The sequence below is a fragment of the Hyperoodon ampullatus genome (genome assembly GCF_949752795.1).
Source record: "Hyperoodon ampullatus genome assembly, chromosome: 8".
Lineage (NCBI taxonomy): Eukaryota > Metazoa > Chordata > Mammalia > Artiodactyla > Ziphiidae > Hyperoodon > Hyperoodon ampullatus.
This window is the reverse complement of record NC_136921.1, coordinates 91,688,549-91,714,420: the sequence shown is the minus strand read 5'-3', so window position 1 is coordinate 91,714,420 and position 25,872 is coordinate 91,688,549. Positions and strand designations below refer to the sequence as shown.

The 25,872-nt window shown below is 39.2% G+C and overlaps 2 protein-coding genes across 8 annotated transcripts in view; one reads left to right on the top strand and one right to left on the bottom strand.

Annotated features, from left to right (window-relative positions):
• NFE2L2 (NFE2 like bZIP transcription factor 2) overlaps nt 1-11,174 on the top strand; it is a gene marked incomplete at its 5' end in the record, with an annotated part of 35,908 nt that extends 24,734 nt beyond the window's left edge. The window contains 4 exons of one of the 4 annotated variants that reach the window (XM_079710054.1): nt 7,222-7,488; nt 8,084-8,173; nt 8,874-9,044; nt 9,462-11,174. In XM_079710054.1, the coding sequence (XP_079566180.1) occupies nt 7,222-7,488; nt 8,084-8,173; nt 8,874-9,044; nt 9,462-10,691 (1,758 nt within the window). In that variant the 3' untranslated portion in view covers nt 10,692-11,174. Of the gene's footprint in view, nt 1-7,221; nt 7,489-8,083; nt 8,174-8,852; nt 9,045-9,461 lie in introns of all 4 variants that reach the window. The other 3 variants (XM_079710053.1, XM_079710056.1, XM_079710055.1) reach the window with 3 other exon arrangements.
• Nucleotides 11,175-14,395: 3,221 nt separating this feature from the next.
• Nucleotides 14,396-23,922, bottom strand: HNRNPA3 (heterogeneous nuclear ribonucleoprotein A3). 4 transcript variants are annotated; one of them, XR_013811042.1, is made up of 13 exons: nt 23,880-23,922; nt 22,886-23,008; nt 22,650-22,796; nt 22,350-22,560; nt 21,921-22,010; nt 21,742-21,837; nt 21,567-21,647; nt 20,939-21,079; nt 19,942-20,064; nt 19,778-19,847; nt 16,920-16,993; nt 16,028-16,071; nt 14,396-14,497 (listed from the first exon to the last, which is right to left on the bottom strand). XR_013811042.1 is itself a non-coding variant. In XM_079710032.1 (11 exons), the coding sequence occupies exons 3-10, from the start codon at nt 22,791-22,793 to the stop codon at nt 19,795-19,797; spliced, it is 939 nt and encodes a 312-aa protein (XP_079566158.1). In that variant the 5' UTR covers nt 22,794-22,796; nt 22,886-23,008; nt 23,880-23,922; the 3' UTR covers nt 18,075-19,685; nt 19,778-19,794. The 4 variants fall into 4 exon arrangements, 2 of the variants coding, with proteins under 2 accessions (XP_079566158.1, XP_079566159.1); XR_013811043.1 differs by lacking the exon at nt 14,396-14,497 and having other exon boundaries at nt 15,337-16,071; XM_079710032.1 differs by lacking the exons at nt 14,396-14,497; nt 16,028-16,071; nt 16,920-16,993 and adding an exon at nt 18,075-19,685.
• Between the last annotated feature and the right edge of the window lie 1,950 nt (nt 23,923-25,872).

Genomic DNA, 25,872 nt, shown 5'->3' with positions numbered 1-25,872 from the left:
ATTGTTGGCTTCTCATTGTGGTGCCGTGGCTTCTCTTGTTGCAGAGCACAGGCTCTAGGTGTGTGGGCTCAGTAGTTGTGGCTCGCAGGCTCTAGAGCACAGGCTCAGTAGTTGTGGCACACGGGCTTAGTTGCTCCACAGCACGTGGGATCTTCCCGGACCAGGGCTCAAACCCTTGTCCCCTGCATTGGCAGGCGGATTCTTGACCACTGCGCCACCAGGGAAGTCCCTAGAGTTTTAACTTGTTGAATAATTCATGTCTTGATGTGTGTTTGAGATTTTTTATGCTGTTAAAAATTGCTAGTTATTTTAATGAGAACCTACTCTATAACCCAGGGAACTCTACTCAGTGCTCTGTGGTGACCTAAATGGGAAGGAAATCCAAAAAGGAGGGGATATATGTATACTTATAGCTGATTGACTTTGCTGTACAGCAGAAACTAACACAACATTGTAAAGCAACTATACTCCAATAAAAATAAATAATAAAAGCAAAACAAAAAAATTGCTAGTTATTGAAGATTGATGAAATAATCCCTGGTAAGTTTTCTCTAGAAGGAAAACTTGGATTAGTGGTAACTATTACCTATTAGGAGTCTCTGTTGACATAGAAACTGGTTGCTAGGCCAGTTATTTTTAAAGATGGAGCTGTAGTTAACACAAATTAACCCAGTGACATTTACACTTGGCCTAGGTGGCTCTAAGTCCCCTTCCATCTCTAACATTCTGTGATTCTATATAAACGTTTTTTTTGTGATCTTTGTTTTTTATCACCTGCTCCATAATTATTACAGCAATATATTCAGAAGTTAGCAAATCAGTCCAGTAGACTCAAAAGTACCTGAATGTGGGCAGACTATAGAGAATAACCTGTCATCTCATCTGCCTTCTCTGGAAGTCTGAGAAAACAGTTGGCCTTGTCTTGTGTATCTTCTTGTAATGAAGCAGGAGAGAAGTAAATAGGCAGATAAATATTTATGAAATACAATAGTCATCAGTGAGATGTATTTTCAAAACACACCTGCTTGGTGTCATTTTACTTTAGGAGTAAGGATTGTGACTGCAGAGTAGAGCCTTGTGAACCAAGGAGATCTTTGTTGTTGTTCAATCAATTCTTCAGAATTCGAGCATGCCCTCAGTTGTTTTTGCACTTTCCTATAGCTCTTAATTTGGTTTATACTCCAACAGACGGTAGGATGAGATTCATGTTCATCCGGTTTTGCCCAAAAATATTTGAGCAGCTTCTATGGAAAAAAATATTAAACCAGATTTAGCTTTTAGGTGAATAATATAACCACCTGGGCATAATATAAAGACTGAAATGTATGAAAGAAAAGCAATTTAGACTCTGAATGCCAGTAGTTAATATTTGGATGGAGAGATCGATCTCAGGAGAATAAACTTTAAAAGAAGATTTATTGTTTTCTTAATGGAAATACATGATTTTAAGAAGGAATCTGTATAAAGCAATTATACCCCAAGAAAGATGTAAAAAAAATAAAAATAAATTTTTAAAACGGAATCACTTGAGACATTGTCTTAACACTTATACTGTAAAGTTGGAAGTGAGGATCAGTTTTCATTGTTTACAAAGTTAGTTATCTGTGCAATTTTTTTTTTTTTTTTTTTTTTTTTTTTTTTGTGGTATGCGGGCCTCTCACTGTTGTGGCCTCTCCCGTTGCGGAGCACAGGCTCCGGATGCGCAGGCTCAGCAGCCATGGCTCACGGGCCCAGCCGCTCCGCGGCATATGGGATCCTCCCAGACCGGGGCACGAACCCGTATCCCCTGCATCGGCAGGCGGACTCTCAACCACTGCGCCACCAGGGAGGCCCTGTGCAATTTTTTAAAAAACAGTTTATTGGTGAAATTTGTTTTTAGAAGAAACCTCCCACCACCTTCCCGTCATCCTCTGGACAAAACAGAGGATGGGAGAGGGCAGGTAGGGAAAGGGGTTGGGAGGTGCAATCTTCATTTATACATTTGAATGTATATAATAAAAACCATTTTATTTTTCATTTCAAATACTTTTCTAAAGCCTTAGTTTACTGAATTGCTTTAATTTAGGAAGAGATCATGATATCTTTGCTTTATCTTTTCTGATTTTGGGGGGATCATCTAAGCATGATAAATGCTTGTTTGTTCAAAGCACTAAAATCGGCTTGCAAAAGACATTATTATGGGATTCTGTGTTCAAGGGCTTTCTTCTGTTTATCCTGGAACAAAGACATTTGTTTTAAAGTGGTACGAGTTAATAGTCCAACTTCAGATTTCCCATAAAACGCGTAACAGATTACCCAGATGGCAAATGATGATATATATATAGAGAGAGAGAGAGACATTTTCAATATGACTGTTTCCATTGGGCCAGATGGTGATTTAACGTGAATTGTCAAACATTTACGTTCTTATTAAATTGTCTTATTTTGTCGAAGCCAAGCTAGCAACATAACGTGGAATACACTCAGGAATTGCAAAAGGACAACAACAACAAAAATTCAGACACCAAGTATGGCAGATGGCATTTGCTCCATATGGCATGTGAAGGCTCACAGCCAGTGCCTGTGTTGCCCTTGGGAAGCTTAAGGAAATACCTGTTGAAATGCCACACATTTCCTCTCCTTCCCCAGACCCTTTTTATCTGCCCTCTTGCAGGGCAGCCATGCTTCCTCAGTGCCTCAGGTTGAAGTGTGGGAGAGCAGTTTAGTTCTTCCACTGGCATTGTCCTTCCGCACTGTCCGTTGTCATGCTCGTTTGTTATGGGCACCACCCCAGCTATTTCCTCTTAGGTGGTTTGGGAATTTTGCAGAGAGATGGGTCATTTGTGGAGTAAGTCGTGTGCCCAGTCACAGGGCTCCTTCAAGACAGCTCACTGCCTGAGGTCAGCACAGAACACAGTCCTGGGCCTGCAGGGCTCCCCACCAGTGAGTCATAGGTCAACAAACTTCTGCTGTTCTCATTTTCAACATAAAGCTTTGAATATTTCATGCAATATCAAATCGCTGCAGGTTTTTTCTTCCAAAACTTATGTGAAAATCTGAGTAACACAGTATATATCAAAGCCATGACAAGCAACCCCTTGTTACTGCATTCTGAATTTGATCAGAACATCTGTTTTAAAGGAATTCAAAGTAGTTAAAACTCAGCTTTTTTTTTTTTTAAGCAGACGTTTTCTTTCAGAGACCTCGCATGGCAAGATTAAACATTATATAAAAATAAACCTCTAAAAATGAAAACCTCTGAGAACACTTTGAAACCTGTTTTGGTCTATTATCTCATTGAAGGCTGCCCAGCCTTCATTAAGAACAATTAGATGTTGTCACTTGAAACATCTTTTGGTGGCATTCCTGGTGGAGACGGTCAGCTCTGGCTCTAGAAGCCCCTCCATCTCCCAGGGTCCAGCATTGTTTCAGATCAGATAACAAGAACAGGTGCTCAGGAGCTGATCCAAATGACATTTTGTGTTTTATTTTTCCTGTTTGTTGATGAGGATCCATCAATGTGTCCTTGTCTAATTATGTTATGGGAAATTTTAAAACACTGAATTGGTTTGGAGCTGTGCATTGAAGGGCAGTCATGTCAGGAATTGAGAGGGTGTTGCGTGTGTACATAAAAGTTTACATAAAAGTGTATGTTATTTACTTTTATTTACAACACACGATTCACATGCCTAGTGGTCAATTTCAGACCTTCCCTGAGGAGGAACCAAGTAGCTTCATGGCTGAGTGTTGTTTCAAAGCTCCCACTACAGTTCTGTCTGTAACTTCATTACTATCCTTTGGCCTGGAGCTTGGTCTCACTTACAGCAAGTAGTAGGGCCCATCCTACTTCTTGTTGGGATGCATAACAACACTTACATATACTTTACATTTATAGAGAAATTTCTTCTACATTTCATTTGATCCACCAACATCCGTATGGTAGGGGTAGGATGGAACAATTATACTAAATTTATAGCTAAAACACCTAAACCCACTCAAGACATCTGATGGGGAGGAAAGGGGGAAAGGAAAGAACAGAGTTGTATCAACTCTTGGTGTGATTTTTGCCACTGACAATTTTAGAGTAAATTACATTAGAAATTTTCCTCCCACCCATAGTTCTGGGTTCTAGGAATACTTTGGACTAGTCAGTTTGTGAGGTGTTTCCAACATAAATTCTTCAGTGCTCTTTCAGTTCTTTTATGAAAAAGTCAAAACTGAGTACTGGTTTTTATCCTGGGATCTCTGAACAAGAAGCCCCAGGCCGAGGGCAGTCTGGGGAAGTGAGGGTAGATGTGGCACAGTGACCCCCAGGTGCAGGGACAAGTATTTGGGTTTCTCTATTGTTGACCTTCTGAAGAGCTCAATGCACTTTCCGTGTCAGTTTTTGAGAGAGGTGGCAACAGGTACGCTTATTTTGTAGAGAAACTAGAGTTCAATTGAGATAGCATGAGTCTGCATTTCCTTAACTTTTAGTGCTAGAATTTAGTAGCAGTGAACACCCTGAACGTCTCCTTAGCACCTTGGTCATTAGCTCCAGTTTGGAGAATGGCCCAGACAGGATACCCAGCTGTAGCTAGATTCCCCCAGAAGATATGGCCCAACCTAATTAGAATTTTAAAGTAGGTTTCTCTATACCTTGGGCCTTTCTCTTTTCACATGACCTTTGTATAAACATGTCTATTAAAGTGGAAACAAATTATTTTTAAAATGGAAATTCTCATGTTTTATTTTAGTGGGGAGCCCCCTGAGAACATAGCCACGTATGACTGAATGCTCTACGATTTCTATTTTGTTGCTTGTGGCCAGGAAAATAATCCAGGTGACATTTGCTCAGTCCAGTCTTCTGAAGTGGTGATGGCCACTTCTTCCCACCACCAGTATGTCAAGGCAAAGTCTACATATTCAGCAATGGATTTTATTTCCTGCCCCACTTAGGAACCACTGTCCAATGATCAGACTTCATATCTTTAGTGTGGGCTAGTGGTTAAAGATCAGGAGTCCAAGATTGACTCATATTGTACTCATGCCTGGGTGTACATCCCTGTTCTGGCACTTTCTCATAGTATGTCTTCTTTCTAAGCTTCAATATACTTATCTGTAAAATAGGGATACGTGTTTTCTTTATGTGGTTTTGAGGGTTGGTTTGTGTATATCTGAAGTACTTAGAACAATGCTTGGCATATATAGAAAGCCCTTAATAGATGTTGGCTTACAAACAGTTAGGTATACCCTAGCCAGTTCTGAAGAGCTACAGATACTGCTTTAATTATACCTACTGTGTGTGCTCTGTGCTAAAAGTTATACTGTTCAAAGCTAGAATAATAAACCTCATAAGCAGGGTTTCATAGCATTTAAGATTCTAACACCAACTTTCAATCAAGGCTAGAGGTGGCCTCTACTATCCAGTTAGCTGGGCTGCCTCTAGGCTGGGTGGTCTGTGCTTGTACTTTGTTGGGTGAAATAGCCTGACTGCTCAGTGAAGCAACAGCCATGTTGTTTTTTGTCCTTTGGAGGCTGAAAGTAGTAGAGCCGTAAATGCACTGGGCAGCCCAGTGCTGCCAACTGTTGTCCGAACCGCAATACAAAGTTTGATGTCTGTGCACACTGTGTCTGCTGGCCTTCAGATCCCACTTCCCTTTCTCTGTCAAATTTTCCAGTCTCCATCTCATTATTTTCAACATAGATGACTTGTTAAATGGAAACTGATTTACATTTCCTACCTGTTCAGACTTTTACAAAAACTAAAGTTGTAAATCAGAAAAATTGCTTTTGACACATTTGTGGTTAGGAAAATATGGACATGGTAACCTAAGCCTAGCCTTGTAATATAAATCAGAATAACCATTCCCTCATTGTACAATTCTCCCCCTATCTCAGAACGTATTACCTTCCATTCTTCCCTAGAGCCACATTGTTTTGGTTTGTGTTATTAAGAGGGTTATTTACGATTTCTCAGGAGTGAGCCTAGTGGGCACTACCCCTTTCCCAGTTCTTTTGGCAATCTCTTGCTTCACCCACACAAGATTACCATTTGCTAGGACTTGAATTTACTAATTTGTTCATACCTCAGGAGCTAAAACTCAAGTCAAGAGGAAACTGTTTTGGGGCTTCCCTGGTGGCACAGTGGTTGAGAATCCACCTGCCAATGCAGGGGACATGGGTTTGATCCCTGGTCCGGGAAGATCCCACATGCCGCAGAGCAACTAAGCCCATGAGCCACAACTACTGAGCCTGTGTGCCGCATCTACTGAAGCCCACGCGCCTAGAGCCCGTGCTCCGCAACGAGAAGCCCGCACACTGCAACAAAGAGTAGCCCCTGCTCACCACAACTAGAGAAAGCCCGCACACAGCAACGAAGACCCAACTCAGCCAAAAATAAATAAATAAATTTATTTAAAAAAAAAAAAAAGAGGGCTTCCCTGGTGGCGCAGTGGTTGAGAGTCCGCCTGCCGATGCAGGGGACATGGGTTCGTGCCCCGCTCTGGGAGGATCCCATATGCCGCGGAGCGGCTGGTCCCATGAGTCATGGCCGCTGGGCCTGCGCATCCGGAGCCTGTGCTCCACAACGGGAGAGGCCACAACAGCGAGGGGCCCACGTACAGCAAAAAAAAAAAAAAAAAAAAAAAAAGAGGAAACTGTTTTAATAAGTAACCACAGACACAGAAGTAGCGAGAAATGATGGGGAAGAGATAATCCACTATAAGAAAGACCAAAAGAAAGGTGATATTTCACAACTGCTAGGTTGACAGTTTAACTTGGGGTTTTTTTTTCCCCCTGTAAACTGGTATTTGCTAAGCAAGTTTAGGGAAAAATTCCACATACTCAATCATGTTTTCCAAACTCCACTTCTCATAAACCACTGGCTCGGAGTGCTTGCTCTAATTTCTCTATTCCATGAAACAAGTGTGGGATTTCTTTTAATTCAAGAATGTTAATGTGCAACATTTATTACTTTGTTGTTAGTGACCTCTGCCATCACCCAAATTGTTAATAATCCAAGTAATAAGTGATTACATTGGATAGCTGTTTGTAGGTGATTAAAAAAAAAAAGATACATACGTTGAATAGAATTAACTGTGCCCTTCCAGAACTTTGGATCTGTGTTCCCATTCAGATTTTATTTGTAAATCTCCCTACCCCCCACCATCAGCAATGGCATAATGTAAATTATGTGGTATCTGCCATTTAAAAACTATTTTAACCATGGTCTCTCTCCTTCCTTTTTTGTTTTAAACATAGGACATGGATTTGATTGACATACTTTGGAGGCAAGATATAGATCTCGGGGTAAGTCGAGAAGTATTTGACTTCAGTCAACGACGGAAGGAGCATGAGCTGGAAAAACAGAAAAAACTTGAAAAGGAAAGACAAGAACAACTGCAAAAGGAGCAAGAGAAAGCCTTTTTCGCTCAGTTACAACTAGATGAAGAGACAGGTGAATTCCTCCCGGTTCAGCCAGCACAACACATCCCATCGGAAACCAGTGGATCTGCCAACTACTCCCAGGTACAGGGTACTCAGTTCTTGGGAAGGTAAAACATCTGGATTTGAGTTCCAGCTTTGCCTTTTACTTCATGACCTTATTAAGTCAACTTCCCAACCTCAGCCTACTGATGAGTTCAGTGCCTGACTGACTTACCTCAGTGTAAGGATTAGGAGGACATAAATTACATGGAAGAGCTTTGTAAGCTATAAAAACATTATGTAATTATAAGGATCAAACAGCTACAACAGTAGTGACGGTAGTAGGACTGTTGTAGTAGGGATTATTCATGTACTGTGACAGGTACTGTTCTACTAAAGTACTTGAAATATTGATTGATTTAATCAACACAACAATTATGAGTTAATTACCATTATCCTACTTTATCTACAGATGAGCAGTTGAAGCCCAAAGAGGTTAAATAACTTGCCCAGAAACTGGGCAATAAATTGGGGGGTGGGGGACAAGATTTGAAACTAGATAGTCTGGTTTGATTCTGTGCTCTTTACTATATTAAACTGACTTCTGAAACAAGAGGAATGTTTGACTAACTAGACTGTAAACATTTTATGAACACGGAACACTTTTTTTCTTCCTCTGTCTTTCCCTTTTATGCAGGTAGCCCACATTCCCAAACCAGATGATTTGTACTTCGATGACTGCATGCAGCTTTTGACAGAGACATTCCCATTTGTAGATGACAATGAGGTATTAACATTTAGTTAACAGCAAATCTCATAACATATCGTGTATTGGTCCCTTTGATGTATCTCCATTTAGAAAAAAAAATGAAAAACTATTTCTAGGAGCAAATTTTATCAAGGAAACCTTAGCCTATAGGTACCTTTATGATTTGAAAAAAAACAATAAAAATGACATCCCTCCTTCCCCCACATAATACAAAACCAAAAACATTTACTCCTGCATAGCCAGAGGGATGGGTGAGCATAACCGTGGAAACAAGTTAACTCTTTTGTTATAGGTACTTAGAAATAAATTTTGGTGAGTGAAAAGCAAGCTGGGTAGGCAACCAAGACTTGTTTGGTTAACAATTTTAATAAGTTTATTGTCTGAAGCACTATACTAGGTATTACATACATATATACAAATTAAATTCTAAAGATTGTTCTTACCCATTTTGAAGTTTACCTTCAAATGCATAGGATAAAGCAATTAAGCTAGTAAATGAGTAAATTTGGAGTCAGCTGGGCAGGACAAAAACATTTGTTTCATTATATAGAAATAGGAGTCGTAAGTCACCATTATAAGTAGAGAAATACAGAACTGCATGCAGCCAATTCCAGTCTAAGACGTTGTGATGGCCTTGGAGCGTACCCATCCACTGCTGGTGGCAGATTCATGTAGATAAATGCCTTCTCAATTTTAGGTTTCTTCAGCTACGTTTCAGTCACTTGTTCCTGATATTCCCAGCCACATCGACAGCCCAGTCTTTATTGCTCCTAATCAGGCTCAGTCACCTGAAACTGCTGTCCTTCAGTTATCCACTGCTGATTTAGACGATATGCAGCAGGATATTGAGCAAGTTTGGGAGGAGCTATTATCCATTCCAGAATTACAGGTAACTAAGACCTAATATAATAAATACCAAAGATGCTGTTTTATATTCAGTCCCTTTAAATTAGTCATTCCAGTTATTTATTATTTATATGCCACCTACTTATAGGAAGGATTGGAGGGTGCTTTTAAATTAGTCATGAGAGCTGCCCATGCTCACTTCAGTGAACTTTTGTTAGTTAAATGGACTGGATGTCTTGAGGGACAGATCAGGTTATAAACCTGAAGTCTGATCTGGGAACTCTGAAAATAATACATATGCTTAGGCATAAGTATCTGTTGGAAATGGGAATTACCTCTGTATTCTAGAAGAGCCTGGTGTGAATGGGGGTGGGGAGAGATTACCATCAGATATGGATTATCAGCTATTAAAAATAGCTTAACCTTGACTTAACATAGTATAAACTTCTTTTCCACACAGTGTCTTAATATTCAAAGTGACAAACTGGCTGAGACTAGCATGGTTCCAAGTCCAGAAACCAAACTGACGGAAATTAACAATTATCATTTCTATTCATCAATCCCCTCACTGGAAAAAGAAGTAGGTAACTGCAGTCCACATTTTCTCAGTGCTTTTGAGGATTCCTTCAGCAGCATCCTCTCCACAGAAGAATCCAGCCAGTTGACAGTGAACTCATTAAATTCAAATACCACAGTAAATACAGATTTTGGTGATGAATTTTATTCTGCTTTCATAGCAGAGCCCAGTACCAGCAACAGCATGCCCTCCTCTGCTACTTTAAGCCAGTCACTCTCTGAACTTCTAAACGGGCCCATTGATCTCTCTGATCTATCACTTTGTAAAGCCTTCAACCAAAACCACCCTGAAAGTGCAACAGCAGAATTCAACGATTCTGACTCTGGCATATCACTGAACACAAGTCCCAGCATGGCATCACCTGAACACTCAGTGGAATCTACCATCTATGGAGACACACTGCTTGGCTTCAGTGATTCTGAAATGGAAGAGATAGATAGTTCTCCTGGAAGTGTCAAACAGAAGGGTCCTAAAACACAGCCAGTAGGGCCTTCTGGGGATACAGTCCAACCCTTGTCATCGTCTCGGAGGAACAGTGCTCCAGTGTGTGATGCCCAGTGTGAAAACACACCAAAGAAAGAGGTGCCTGTAAGTCCTGGTCATCGAAAAACCCCATTCACAAAAGACAAACATTCAAGCCGCTTGGAAGCTCATCTCACAAGAGACGAGCTACGGGCAAAAGCTCTCCATATCCCATTCCCTGTAGAAAAAATCATTAACCTCCCAGTTGATGACTTCAATGAAATGATGTCCAAGGAGCAATTCAACGAGGCTCAACTTGCATTAATTAGAGATATACGTAGGAGGGGTAAGAATAAAGTGGCTGCTCAGAATTGCAGAAAAAGAAAACTGGAAAATATAGTGGAACTGGAGCAAGATTTAGATCATTTAAAAGATGAAAAAGAAAAACTGCTCAAAGAAAAAGGAGAAAATGACAAAAGCCTCCATCTACTGAAAAAACAACTCAGCACCTTGTATCTTGAAGTCTTCAGCATGCTACGTGATGAAGATGGTAAGCCTTACTCCCCAAGTGAATACTCCTTGCAGCAAACGAGAGATGGCAATGTATTCCTTGTTCCCAAAAGTAAGAAGCCAGATATTAAGAAAAACTAGATTTGAGCAGATCTGACCTTTTCTGAGCTAGTGGGTTTTTTTGTTGTTGTTGTACTGTTATACTGAAAGCTCCTACTGTGATGTGAAATGCAGAAATATACTTTATAAGTAATTCTATGCAAAATTATAGTCAAAACTAGTGTAGAAAATATAAAACTTTAAGAAGCGTTAAAATAAGTTATCAGTATGCTGAATCAGTAGTTTCACTTTAACTGCAAACTTAATTTCTTAAAACACCATTGGGGCTAGTTTCTATATACATGTAAATACTACAAAAACTCCTTATTTATACTGTTCTTATCTCATTTGTTACTTTCATAGATTTATATGATACATCTGGCTAAAAGCAAATTGTTGCAAAACTAACCACTACGTACTTTTTTAAATAAATACTGTATGAACAAAAAAATGGCATTTTTTATATTAAATTGTTTAGCTCTGGCAAAAGACAATTTAGTTGAAAAGCTGGTACTAATAAAGGAATATTATGACTGTTAAATTATTTCTTCAAAGTTCATTCACAATCTTTCATGACAATAATATGGAAAGCACTACACTAAATTGGTACTGGAGATACAGGGAAATAGAGTATATCAAAAAGATTTTCTCTTCAGCAGCAAGTATATCTCAACTAAAAAAAATGCTCTATATACTTTGACATGAAAACACCGGTTCTTTTACTCCTATCAATGTATATGCCATACATTTGATGGTGTGGGAGAACCATCCTACTAACAGTATTACAGACACAGGAAGTTGGAAGGCTCTGAGGCCTGTTTGAGAAAACTATATGGCTGAACACGGAGAGGGAGAAAAAGGTTGGGTCAGTAGAAAAGCACATGGCACAGATCCTTGATAAGCCTTCATAACCTTTGCTTTTACCTTGTGGAGAACTACTGGCGGTGTTAAGTAGGGGTAACATCTGAGTTAAAAGTTTCCTCTGCCTTGTGTGTAGGCAGTAGTCTAAAGGGTAAAGGTAGGAGACCAATGGGGAGGCTCTGAAATAGTCACATGGAGTATGGTGTCTTGGTTTACAGTGATAGCAGTAGTGAGAAGGCACTGGATTCTGCATGTTTCAAAGGAGGAACTAAAAGGATTTTCCAATAGAAAGGATGAAGGTAGACTCAAGGACTTGAACATCTGAAAGAACTGAGTTGCCCAGAGATGGTTAAGACTGTGGCTAGAAGGTTTAGGTGGGAAAACCAGTTCACTTTGGGACACATCCAGTGATTAAACATGTAAACAGCAGGTACAACAGCAAGGCCCCTCAAAATTTTGAGACTGCAGGCCACCCAAGAAACCATTCACAGCACTGATCTTCATCTGGTCAGATATCTCATTCATGTCTTGCTTGGTTTCATTTTGAAGTGGGTAAATGGAAATCATCTGAGGGCTCAGCATGTTTAAAATAAGTACTATGTGCAGGTTATTCACCAAAAGTCCTATCAATCCATTAGGAGCAATATTGTGTACAGGTCCACAGGCCCTAGAGCCAGACTGCCTGGGCTGCTACCATTTTCCAAGAATGACCTCCAGTGAGGCAAAGCACCCAGGCTGCTTCCTTATCTGTAAAGCAGGGATAAGTACGCAGTGAATTACTCCATAAAAAGTACTGACCCTAGCTAACAGTAAGCACTCTATAAAATGAGATTTTTTTTCTTCAGCCTTTTATTAGCATGCCTTTTAGTTGCAAGTGAAAGAAACTAAAGTCAAACCAGCTTAATAAGAATTTGACTCAGCCGACTGGAAAGTTCAGGGTTGAAAACGACGACTATCTAGGCATTCAAATGTGGAGATTCTGCTGTAGTCTGTCCTGTGTAGTCAAGAATTCCTTCCCATGGTGGTTTTAGAGATCCCTGGAAGAGACATCACTTTTCCAACCTCAGAAGACAAAAATCTCATCTCGAATAAAGTGCCCTTAAAATTATGGGTGGGAGTGATGGCAACAATCTGTTAACAGTAGCCCCCATCTGGAGCACGTGGAGTTAACTTGCACCTACTACTATCTACTCCCCCCCACACACACAAGGGGGAAGAACACCTAGGCAGACCAGATTTCTACTATCATGAAAGCAGATGCCTTCACTCACGCATTCGCTAGTCAAACTTCAGAACTTTGCAAGTTGAAGATAACTGATCACCTTTCAGTGCCTAAAAATTACTCTGAAGTACCATACATGCTGCATTACATAGAACTAAAAGTTTTAAATCTAACAGATCCTGACCCATGACTAGAAGTACATTTCACCTCTTGATCATGTTTATCTGACTCCTCAGATTAAACTTGGCTATCCAACTGTTAAACCTTACTTGAACACAGTTCCTAATTTTAAAATGTGTACCTATGCCTTTTACATTGAGGTACACCCTATTAGAAATCTTAACTGCATGACACTGCATGTTATATAAAATTCTTGCCGAGATTTTCCTGAAGTCTGGAGTAGCTGCTCAAATGTACCTTGTAATACTTCCATACCCATTCTTCTAAGTCTCAGAACATATACAAAATATTCTCATTTTTACTTTAAAGATATTTATCAGGCCAATTCTAGCTTTTTAACACTTTCTGAGAACTGGAAAAAAATTAAAGACCACAAGAACTTTAATGCTATGCGGAGAAAAAAAACTCCCATTGGCATTAACTTTGTCACCCTTTAAAATTAGGTATCGCTTCAGCACATTCTTAAAACAGCACTCATGATTATTACCAAAAAATACTATCTTTAGGGACCATGGACCAAGAGCCAGCTTAAGCTCTTTAAACGCATTATCCCATTTAACCTTCACACTTACCGAGAGCAGGTAATATCAGATTACTGTTGCCAAGCATCTCAAAATACCACTTAACCATCACAACTTCAAAGTTAGAAATCAGACCCACCACTAGCCTTACCTGATACTTAAAAGAGTACATATTACCGAATCAAACCTGACTTTTGGTTAACTACCTTCAAAGTAACATATTTAACGCGTATAAAAAATTCTAAGAGGTCTGCTACCATCACCAAACTGCCAAGGGGAGCATGGCATAAAAAAAGAAACCCCAAACCACCTGATCAAGGTCACAAACCACCGTGTTAGTTCTGAACTTAAAATTTTCCTGATAGGCAAAAGGTGGTACATCAGAATCAAAATCCTGATTGCACTTCTGCCGATACCTACTAAAGGAGGATACGGAGTAGAAAACTGAGATTAAATCCAAATAACCTATCAGTTCTTTTAATGCAGTTTACTCAGTATTTCTGTTGGTGGAATAGACTAATACAATATATTTTTAGAAATGAAAATTCTGTGTATTCTAATTTTCAGTTGATATCTGATACAATTTTTCATCTTTGTGATAAACCCTTATTAATTGTAATGGCTATACACATGGATGTAGTGAAATTTAACCATTTCTCATTAAGCTGTCCACTTCCTTATACATAACACTATCCACATTACCAGTAAATTTTAGAAAATAGTACATACAGGTAAATCCGTTATTTCCTAGCTAGCTTTCAGTACCATGCACACTTAACTTTTACCAGGTGAATGCAGTTTAATGCACCCTTGCCATTACCTGATTGAAAATATATTAAGCAAAAATGGCATATATTACCTATTACCTTACTCTTCCCCCAACCCTTGGTACTTTTTATTCAGTTCCAAGTTTAATTAACCTAACGTATTTACAGGACCCTGCTTTTGCAAAACACTAATCCTCAAAAAAAAATTTTAATTGCAGTTTGTAATGAGTACACGGGAGATTCCAAATTTATCTTGTTGCCTGAACATTTTGCCGTTTCATTTAATGTATTTTCACTCTGAGAAAATAAAGATAAACGTTATTTTACAATCCATTAAACTGGAATTATAAGGCACAGCTGCATAGAATACAAGCAAAATGTGTCAAAATCCTAAAATCCTCACATGGCTTCAATTCACAAAGCATTTCACATATTAACAGCTACCAATGCTATGAACCCAAATAAGTGTGGTATGAAAATAACTTTAAAAAAACATCAAAACCATACCTCACAAATTCGTCAAAATTTTTTGGGGAGTGTGCTGCCCAAAATATCCTAGTTCCCCAACTAGGGATTGAACCGGGGCTCCCTGAAGTGGAAGCATGGAATCCTAACCACTGGACTGCCAGGGAATTCCCTCAATTTGTCAAACTCTGACACATCACTTGGGTTAAACTGTGTAACGGTAGTTTAATACTACTTAATTTTAGTTTTCCCCGACCCACATTCACACCACAAAATGCTCAATTGCCTTTCTCAAGAAACCAAGTACCTCCAAAACCAAAAAACATGCAGTACTTTCCAACATTCTGAACCCTCATTTCACCATTCTCCCAAATTACCGTTCACATAATTGTCCTTACCCACAATTTTTCTCCAAAGAAAGTTCACTAACTCCTCACCAATCACCCAAGTATCTCATGTATTGTCCTTTAAGAATTCTTAAGTGGCAATAAGCCTTTTCCCCACACCTACTTCTCGTGTGATGTTTTCCACTGAATAAAATCTACATCCTTTAAATCAACTGATAATGTGAAGGCTCATTCCAAGTTTCCTGTTTTTTACTTACAAGTATGTAATGTCCACCTATACAGCATTTAAGTCACATGAACACTGTGAAGTGACAAAACAACACACACATTTCTAAAAATATTTTAATGAAAAAGTTCTTTCTGTAAACATTTCATTATACTACAAATGAAACATTGGAATCCTTTACAGACCACCTCTTAAGTCTTATAAATCAGAGTAAAACATTGAGATTTAAAAGTAATCTTGAATATTTATATAGGCTAACAATCCTTACATTACCCCTGCACATTAGCATGCCTACTCACTACTTTGTGACATCAATTACTGGAATTCCAAGAGATACTGGCATTTAATTAGAAATGTTTCAAATGGTGACTTACATATTCGAACTCTTAAAACCAAGTGTATTTCAACTGTTCAGTTCCTTAACAAACGGTCTTTGTTACCAGATAGTTTGTTCTTTAGGACATGAGTGTAAAATGAGCTTTTTCAGAAGAAATGTAGTGTGGGAAGCTGTAACCTATGAGTTGCTTTGACAAAATGAGTTAAGGTTTGCCTTGACCATTTCTCCCTTGTATAACTTCCTTCATTTACTGGTGTTATGACTTAAGAGCATCGTATTTTTCAGAAATGACAGTGGAACTACATTTAAGTAAAATCACTTTATTTCATAAAGAAATGAGATGGACTGGAAAAGAACAATGCCTTTAAAAAAGAAAATATTTCCTATCTTAGGAAGTTTGCTTCATTAAAAACCATGTTGTAAAGAAAAATTATCATTAAAAGGCGATTTACCTTATTCAACACTTCATTCTATGGTGGTGTGTAGAAATTCAGTCCTGATTTAGACAGATACAGAAAGAGACCCAACCAGTTATTTTCTGAAAATAAAATCTGTGGCAACCTAACTGCTCCTGTATATAAATAACTTGACTTACTTATAATTTAGAACTAGTTTTATTTTAACCACCTGTCCCCGCCAAAGTGTTATTTTTTTAAAAAGTGAATTATCATCAAACCTCAAATTTTAACAAGCCCTTTTGGGGCAGCAATAATAGCCCTTATGAACAATCAGCATCTGATTTGTGTAGTAATTGAGTAATATTTTAACTATTCTTTTGGAAAGGTTGTCTTAAAAAGGAGCTTTAGTGGAATTAGGCCCCCACTGCCTCTGATTAACAGATTAAACACAAAGAAACCTAAAAAAGAACCAAAAGTTTATCCTATTAGTCCAAATAATTCCCTGAAGTCGTATGCGAGAGAATTTATTTATGTATGAGGCCACTTGAACAAAGACCATTTTTATATCTGTATGATCTGACAGTTTTGAAATTTCATTCCAAGATTTTCTTTTCTCTAGATTGAGGACTGGAAGCGTAATGCTTCTGTTACAAGTCATGCTTATTACAAAAATTCTTTAAAAAAACCTGGTCACTCTTTCTCGTCAAAAATTGACTTTATCCTAAAGACACCAACAATGAATTGTATATATCTGACTCAAGATGAACACTCATGGTTACTGCAGGGAAAATTTTAAAACTGTTTAAACTGTGTTCGATGTGATTCCAAGATAAACTTTTCAGCTGAACAATTTTGCCAATGTATCTAATAGTTTTAAAATATGTAATGTAAATTTATAGGGAAACAAATGGTGTCATCAGGCTTTAGTGTAAGCTACAAACCTTACCCAGCCAGAAACCTTCGTATTTAAGATGGTAGGAAAGACATTCCTCATTTAGGCAAGTAGGGTTCTCATTCAACCTGCAAATCAAAAAAATTACTCTTACCTTGCTTTACAAAAAATTACTCTTTAATTAGTGAAAAAATTCAAATTCAAGCCTTACCTAATGCTTATTGCCCTTCCTTGCAGGTCTAAATGCTAGACCTAGTGACTGTGGCCAACTATCTCTCATTGGTGTTCCAAAAGGCGAAGAGCTCCTTCCTGCTAGACTTTCTTCGATATTTCAGTTGTAATAAGCAGATTTAACTAGCTTTTGGAAAGTTGCTCACTATCACCATAGTATCTTATGCCTTCACTTCTCTGTAGTTGAAGCTCTTGCTGCTGCCTTGTCATTCTTTATTTATGCTGACTTGTCCATACTCAAAAGGCTGCTGAAGTCCTGTCTTAGTGAGTCTTTGATCCACTGTGCTTAAAAAGCACATCTTAGGTCCTTTAAAGCTGGTTAAATCGCTCTCCTCATGGCTTAACTTTTCCACACTGTTCACAAGAACTAAGCTAATACAACTTATAAACAGGTCACATACACAGATTTCACCTGCTTATAGGTTGCAAACATCAACTTACTGACAATATTTTCACTATTAAACTAGTTCCAGAACACAGAAAGTTTGTTAACAGTACAAATTAACCTCATATGCCATTAAAGGATACTGTCAAGGTTGTGTCAAACAATTTCACAAACATAGAAACAGGAAATGTTAATCTCCCCCATTCCTTCAACCTTTATTATATGAATAAAAGAACTTGAGACAATTTAGCTTAATTTTAATAAAATGTTTCCCAAGCATTATTTTGACCAGGTACCCAGGTTTAAGTTATGAACATTGACAGTGTCCATTTATATAACCAACACTTGAAGTTGTTAAAGACTTAACCATTTTCTAATAATTAGCCTATTTTCTACACTGCTTATTCACATATGTCCATTAACAAATGGAATGTCTGTTACATTTATTGGTTTGTGAGTGTTTTCTGGAAAACTGCAGTGTCTGTGAAGACCGATTTCCATGCTGGCATTGCATGCATCCAAATATTAATGCACAGAGGCACAGAATTAGAGCAACGAGAGCATATTCAAACACTAGCACGCCCCATCCCCCCTTTTATTGCTTGTTTTGCTTAGTACTTCTTAAAACAAAAATAAGAATCTCAAATTTAACGTTCAACTACCGAAGAAATAATAACAGCAGGGCACATACTTCGGGCTCGAATGAAATTTTAAGCACTAGCTGGCGCAAAACAGTAGACATTGGTTTATATATATATATATATGACCTTGTTATCTAAGACTCTTCTCAACCAGGGTCTTCCAAGCAAATTGTAAACTCATACCAACATGATTTAGGTTCAAGCATACACATGGAAATAACAGTGTGTTCTTTGGGATTTTTAGTGAGTACAAACTCTAACTATCCAAATTTGAATTCAGGTCTTGAGGAAGTGAAAAGCTTGTTTGTACTAAGCAACTGTGCTACACTTCTACTGCAGTAGTCACTTGGGATGATTATATCTAGACTATCCTTGGTTTCATCCAGTAAAATGCAGAGGGTACAAACAAAAAAGCATGCCAGCAAGGGTTCAACAATGCATGATTTTTATTCTCTTGCTCTGAGAGCTTGTATCAAAAAAATATATATTAAACCAAGGAAAATAACTGAAGATTTATGGGCCTCTTGTGCTTTAAAAAGGAAAAAAAAAAAGGTAGCCACTAATTCGCTCAGACAGAGCAGGCTTAGTGGTCCTGTATTTTGAAGATTTTAAGAATGTTTCTTAAGGTAGGAGGAAACGGAAAACATTCACTATCCCTTTCCAGAATTTAAACAGAGGGCAGGAGACATTCTTTACACCCAAATAAAACTATGGCAGCAGTTCACATGTGACCAAGGTGAATGTAGAATGGAGATGTTCTAAACACAGCTAGGACTCTCAGCAAAACTAATACACTAAAATCATATGATTACATTTTGAAAGAAAATGCACAAAAACCAAATAGGAATTTTGAGATTTTTCATTTGAAGTAAATCTTAATGCTATTAAATTCACAAATATGCTAATTTAAATACCCAATTCTATTATCTAAAACACACATTGCAAACATACAAATATCTATTCTCTCCACATGTCAGAGCCCATTCATTTCATGGTTTGGAAATGGGGAGAATAGATCCCCTTAAACTGCAAGTCAGCAGGTGTTTCTTTACAGTTAACTTTAGCAAAATTCATACAAAATAGTAATTAACAATGATCTTCTTTACTTGTTAACTCACAAGGAAACACCTTCAAAACTGCATTTTGTTAAAGTTTCTGTACTAAAATGTAGAAAAACTGAACTACACAAATATTGAAAAGTTAAAAATTCCTTAATTTTTTATTCCTGGTACCACTACCACAATTTACAGGGCAATATACCTGATGTAATGAAAAGAAAAAGAAAAAGACAAAGCTACAACAGATAAAAGACCTCAGGAATGTACATCTAATTGACACTACATTGCATTAATCAATAGCTGCACTTTTTGCAAACTGTGGCTATGACAGTCCTGAACAAGAAGGGTTTCCTGTTTAAGCTGCAGTAACTTTTCTGACTATGGATCATCGTTCCTTCTGTGGCAGATTTTTACAGTTCCTCTAATGCATTTGGGACGACTGTCTCAAAGTAACCTGCAGCTTTCCTGACAACTCCTCGCTCTCTCTCCTGCTAAGAACTGTAGCCTGTTGAATAATACAGGATAAAAAAATTATTACACTCAGTGAACAGTTCCACATATTCTTTATCATCATGATAAAAATTTAAAGATACCTACCCTTTTCTTCTGAGTTTTTAGAACCTTCTGCTACCATATCCACCACTTCCACCACCAGATCCATAACCACCTAGAAACATACACACAAAGATTTTAAAGAAACACATGAATTTTTAATTTAAAAGGCTATGAAAAATTTTGACAGGAAAAAAAAAATTATTTACCACCATAGGGACTTCCCGAGCTTCTTCCACCAAAACTGCCCCCCTTCATGGGTCCATAATTTGATTGCTGTTGTCCACTATAATTTCCAAAATCATTATAGCTCCCACCACCACCATAGTTACCTGAAATTACAAAGGTTTTATTTGTGGCTGACCTACACAATTTTTTTTTTTTAATATATGTACTCATCATCTTTTGACAATCGTGGCAGCATGTGCTCTGACACTTACACACAACACTTTGAAAAGAGATTTTACAGAGCTACCAAACTCTTTTCATTATAGAGGCCCACTAGCAGGCCTCAGACATAGGCAGGAGAGGAAAAACAAAAAGTGAAAGATGGCTCAAGACTACGTATTTAGACAGCTACCGTATTTTGTTTATATTAGATATTACACCCTAGCACATTCTCTTCGTACCACTAAACAGCATCAAAATTGTGTTTGATTCCCCCTAATTCTGATACCATATAACTTTTAAATCAATGACAAAAAAGCATTTCAAGTTGACTGTTAAGAAAAACTTGTTGATATATCAATACAGTTCAACAAAACTCAGTGCATTCATAACAAAGTTCTTTATAGCATCGTGGAATAATGATGCAGACCTGCTTAAGAGTCTGCAACGCACCTGACATATTAAGACTCAAAGTATTTTTGTCACCTAGACTCCAGATGACACCCGATTCATTTCAACATGTCTGCATATTCAATTTACAGTTCCCATCTGTCCAGCTTTAAAGTACCTAGAGTTAACTAAAATTCAGGCAACAAATATTACTGATAAATGTCCATTTCAATACAAAAATAAGAGTTGAATACACTTGGCCAATTTACTAAATTGCCAGCAAAATAAGAACAGTTTCATTTCCCACCATTTGAGTATTTTCTATTATAAAACATCAAATTTGACCAAATGCTGTTTTAACATGTTTTTAAACACCTGTAAGAAACTATAAAAACTATTGAATATTCAAAACAAGTGAAAGTCTACCACCTCCAAAATTTCCTCCTTCATTGTAACCATCATATCCTCCACCACCGCCACCATATCCACCACCTTGGTTTCCATATCCTGGTCCACCACCACCATAGCCTCCTCTACTACTGTAACCAGGACCACCGCCATAGTTACCACCTAGAACAACAAATTGGGTTGTCAGACAAAAATATAAATGTACAGAGGATCAAGTTATTGAATGCTAGTTTACTGTACTTTTAAGCCCCCAGAAAACAGGTCAATGAATTGATTTAACACTCTAAAGCCTGGTAATACCTGGCTAATAGAACAGCAAGAATCTGGGCTAGGAACAATTAAGATGAATGCTTAAATCTTTTAACATTAAAAAGTTGTCTCAATTTTTTAAAATCTCACTAAGGAAAATAGTGAACCGTCTCCTGAGACCAATAATTCCACCTCAACTGCTAGTACAATAAACCTTATCAGCCAAAAAGAACTAGGTAATGTTAAATCTTCAGGACTTTAAGGTCTAGTTTTCTATATTAGTTTATAAGCATACTTTAATGGTCAAGCCACACAAGTTTTAAATTAGAAAAATTGAAACACTTTCATTCTTCATAAAGTATAGAAACAAAATCAAAGTATCAAACATTAAAAAACTTACCGTCGCCTCCAAATCCATTATATCCACCATCACCTCCTCCATAACTACCTCTGCTGCCACCACCTCCACCACCATAGCCTCCTGAAAAAAAGCAAAGTGGGAATTAAATGAATATATTTAGTTTACCAATAACACTTAGGTAGACATGTTGTTAGAAATAAGGTAACGGTCCTACCTCTTCCACCAAAGTTTCCACCACGGCCGAAGTTACCTCCACCACCTCCAAAGTTTCCTCCACGACCCATGAAGTTGCCAGATCCACCTCCACGACCTTCAATACAGGCAGGAAAGTTCTTTAAGAACCTTACAAACATCACTCATCTCTATTTTGTATGTATATATGGTACTACTCACCTCTTTGTGATCCAGCGGATTGCATTTCTTGTTTAGAAAGGGCCTTTTTCACTTCACAATTATGCCCATTAATAGTGTGGTATTTCTGAACTAAATTTTGTTTAATCAAACAAACAAACAAAAGTTATTTGATGTTTGGAAAAGCACACATAAATGATATCCTTTATCACTATATAACTTATTAAAACATCATCAAAAAGGTAGTGACTTTGAGTGGTGATAAGGGAGTGTTCTGGGATGTTAGTAACATTTATTTCTTGATCCAGATGCTGGTTACACAGGTATAGTCACTTCATGAAAACTAAACCATACACTTTATATGCTATCATTGTGCACAATACAAAAGTTATAAGCAATTTAGCAAGTTTAGTAGAAAGCAAAGAAGCCATTTCTGCTTTCTCATTCAAGTTCTGAGAAACTGCTACTTACCAACAATTTTATCAACGGTATCATGATCATCAAAAGTTACAAAAGCAAATCCTCTCTTTTTTCCACTCTGCCTGTCTTCCATAACTTCTATGGTTTCAATCTTGCCATACTTTTCAAAGTAGTCTCTCAAATTATATTCTTCTGTATCTTCTTTAATACCACCAACAAAAATTTTCTTCACTGTTAGATGGGCACCAGGCTTTACAGAATCCTACAAATAAAAAATATGTAAGTTAAAAAAAAACCTCAAAAGATTTGCAACAATTTCACATGTCACACAACATTGTATTATTAACATACCTCTCTAGAAACAGCTCTCTTTGGTTCCACTACACGCCCATCAACCTTGTGTGGTCGAGCACACATTGCTGCATCCACCTCTTCAACACAAGAGTAAGTAACAAAACCAAAGCCCCTGGAACGTTTTGTTTGGGGGTCTCTCATCACCTACAAAACAAAAATTTTAAAGCACTGAAACACACCTCCACAGGTCCTCTGCCCTCTTTCAAGAACCTTTTGTTCCCTTAATAACTTACCACACAATCTGTAAGTGTGCCCCATTTCTCAAAATGTTCTCTTAAGCTATCATCTGTAGTTTCAAAGCTCAGACCACCAATAAACAGTTTTCTCAACTGTTCTGGTTCCTTTGGATCATGGCCCTGAGGAAACAAACCAATATATTTTAATTATTTCGTTTAGTAGGTAAATGCAAAGATGCACAAGCCTTTTAATCTCCTACAAATAAACTTTAACATCAAATTCCTGTACCATTAACAGTTTCTCTAAAATCTGGAGGAGGATCACACACATCAACTGATTAAAGGGACCAAGAAAACCTATAACCAGACTCTGAAATGCCAACATCACTTAAAAACTAAATTGAAGCCCAAGAGAATTCCAGAATCAAAAGTCCCGAAATTTTGAGCTACAACTACAAGTGTCTGGGGACAGATTATTTTAGAAGTGGTTACTGAGAAACCAATTTCTAAGAAACCAGAAGTGTTGTAAATGCAGTGTTTCATCTATGCCATTTCTTCTCTCGCCTTCCCTCCTTAGTCTACACCCCCAAAAGCACATAATTATAAACCACAAGACTGTGAACTACAACTTAAGAGTGGAGAAATTCACCACTTTCAAGCAAATAAAAAGGTGTTCACCACTTCAAGAAAATAAAAAGGTGAAAATAAGTGTTTCTCAATAAAAGGCTAAACCAGCATTTCCCCCCCAAAAAAACTATGGAAAAAACCAGCCACGTAAGAATTTTCTATTTGCATTTGTACCACATGCCAAAAATGTCAAAACCAACATTTTACTGGGTCAAAAAAAGGGCAGTTTGGACTTACGTTATGTATATTGTCTGACAAGAAAGGAACACAGTAAAAAAAGAAATTGAGATTAAAAAAAAAATTAAGATATGGCCTGAATTGTTTTACAATTTAACTAGTTCTTTAACAAATCACATAACTACCACTTAACACATATATGCATGAAGATAACTTTCATCCAAAGTCCTTAAATAGAGGCACTCACATTTACATTCTAAGATCTTCCTGTGTCTTCTAAAAGTAGAGACGTTAAGGCATTTAATATGAAGAGACAGTCACATGCCACGAAAAAATGTTAAATGATTAACAGCCTAAAGCATTTATTCACTTAGTCTCATCTTTTCAAGTCCCGGTTAAATACATCTAATTAACAATACACAAGGTTGAGAGAAAGAAATAACCCACATGAAATTATCCCAAACAAATGAAAAATTCGACTCTGGTTGCAGTCCTCTGAAACAGAATTACAAGAAAGTACAACCTGAGCCGACCCATCAGAATAGGAAAAACGAAGGTGGAAAAATTTCAACTTCCTATTTTACATCCACACTCTAATTATGAGATGGGGCACTTCACCCACATGGAACGAAGCTATGTAAGGACTTTAGCAAAAACGGCAGATCAAGAAGTACTTTAAAACAGCAAAGTTAAAAAAAAATTATTTTCAACCCAGTGCTGCGAGGAAAAGAACGGGACGGAAAATTCTCCTTAGCCGTCTGTAAGGCCTGGAAACGCGTTGGTACAACATCACTGAAAGCACTAGGCCCCAAGCTTCGAGACCGTTTGCGGCATTCTCTGCTGGGCCGCCTCCTCCCTCTGCCTTCCAATCCCACGCTCTCTCTGCCGGCGGCGGAGCCAGGCGGCGGCCATTGCGTGCCAATGCGCCATTTCGTAACGCGGCAGCGGATCAATGTCAATGTGGCCGCCGCCCGCCTGCTCGCTCGCCCGGATGTGCCTGCTCGTCCCCTCCCCTCCCCCACCGCCTCCTCCCAACCGCTCCCGCCGAGGCCCGCCATGCCGCCCTCGGCCTCGAATGGGAGGCCGCGCGGCCGGCGGGCCAGCTCCCCTCCCGAGGTCTCCCCAGCCACACCGCGCCTCCAAGGGACCACTTGTGCAGCCCAAGGAGACGGCAAGGCTGGCGAGAAGCCCCAAGGAGGCCTCCGAGGCCCGCTCCCCTCCCCCTCCCGCCGCCCGTCTCAACGCAGAGCGCGGGAGGGCCGACCCAGTCCACCCGGCCTCCCCACTCCCACCGAGTCCGGCCCCCCTTGCCGGCCACTACCCAGCAACCCCCCGCTCTCCCCCTAATACCTCCTCCCCCCGGCGGCGGCGGCGACGGCCGGAGTCGGGCTGGGGGCGGCCGGGCGGCGGTTTTACCTCCATTTTGAGACCGGACTCGCCTCTTCCAACTCGAGTTCAATATGGGACCGAGAGGAAGAGGCGGGGCTAGCCGTCACGTGACGCGCTTTTCGCGCGCCGCCCGCCTGATGGGGGAGGGGCGAGTTGGGAAGGGGCGTGGCCATCTGGGCGCGAAGAGGGACTGGACGAGCGGGTTGGTGGGCAGAGGACGGGGGCGTGGCAAGCCCCGGGAGCGCGCGCGCCTCGCTAATTTACAGTGCGGCACCGCCCTTGCCGCCGTTCGCGCCCGGGCGGCTGCAAGGACGTCAGCTAGGCTTTTGCCAATGGTCGGCGCCCACGTCGGGAGAATGCCTCGTGACCGCGCGTCACCGGAGAAAAAGGCCTGTTTCCCTTTCTTCTCGCGCTTCTTTCCCCTCCCCCACGTGGGTCTTTCGGTCTCCATTATCGAATTCATTTCATTCACAAGCCTGAGTAAAACTACATTTTCCCTTCTTGTACTTTAGGGTTGTAAGAAAGCCCTCTCGGCCCCTCGGCGTCTCCTCGCACGTTTCCAAATGGCAGGGCCCGGTGTCCGTGACTGGGATGCCCACTGTGAGGGCCCGCACTGAATATCCCTGACACTGACATATGTGAATCATGGGCATCTTGGAAAGGCCTCAAAACGCGGCTGAAACACTGAAACTTCACCCTTAATGAGCTGAGGCAAGACTGGTCGAGGTCAGTTAATTAGGTACTCACTGATATCTCAAGAAATCTGTCGGCACTATTTTCTTTCACTTCTAGTTACTGTGGAAAGAGCTGAAGGAACTGTTCTCGTGGACTGGATTTAAGGAATGATTTAC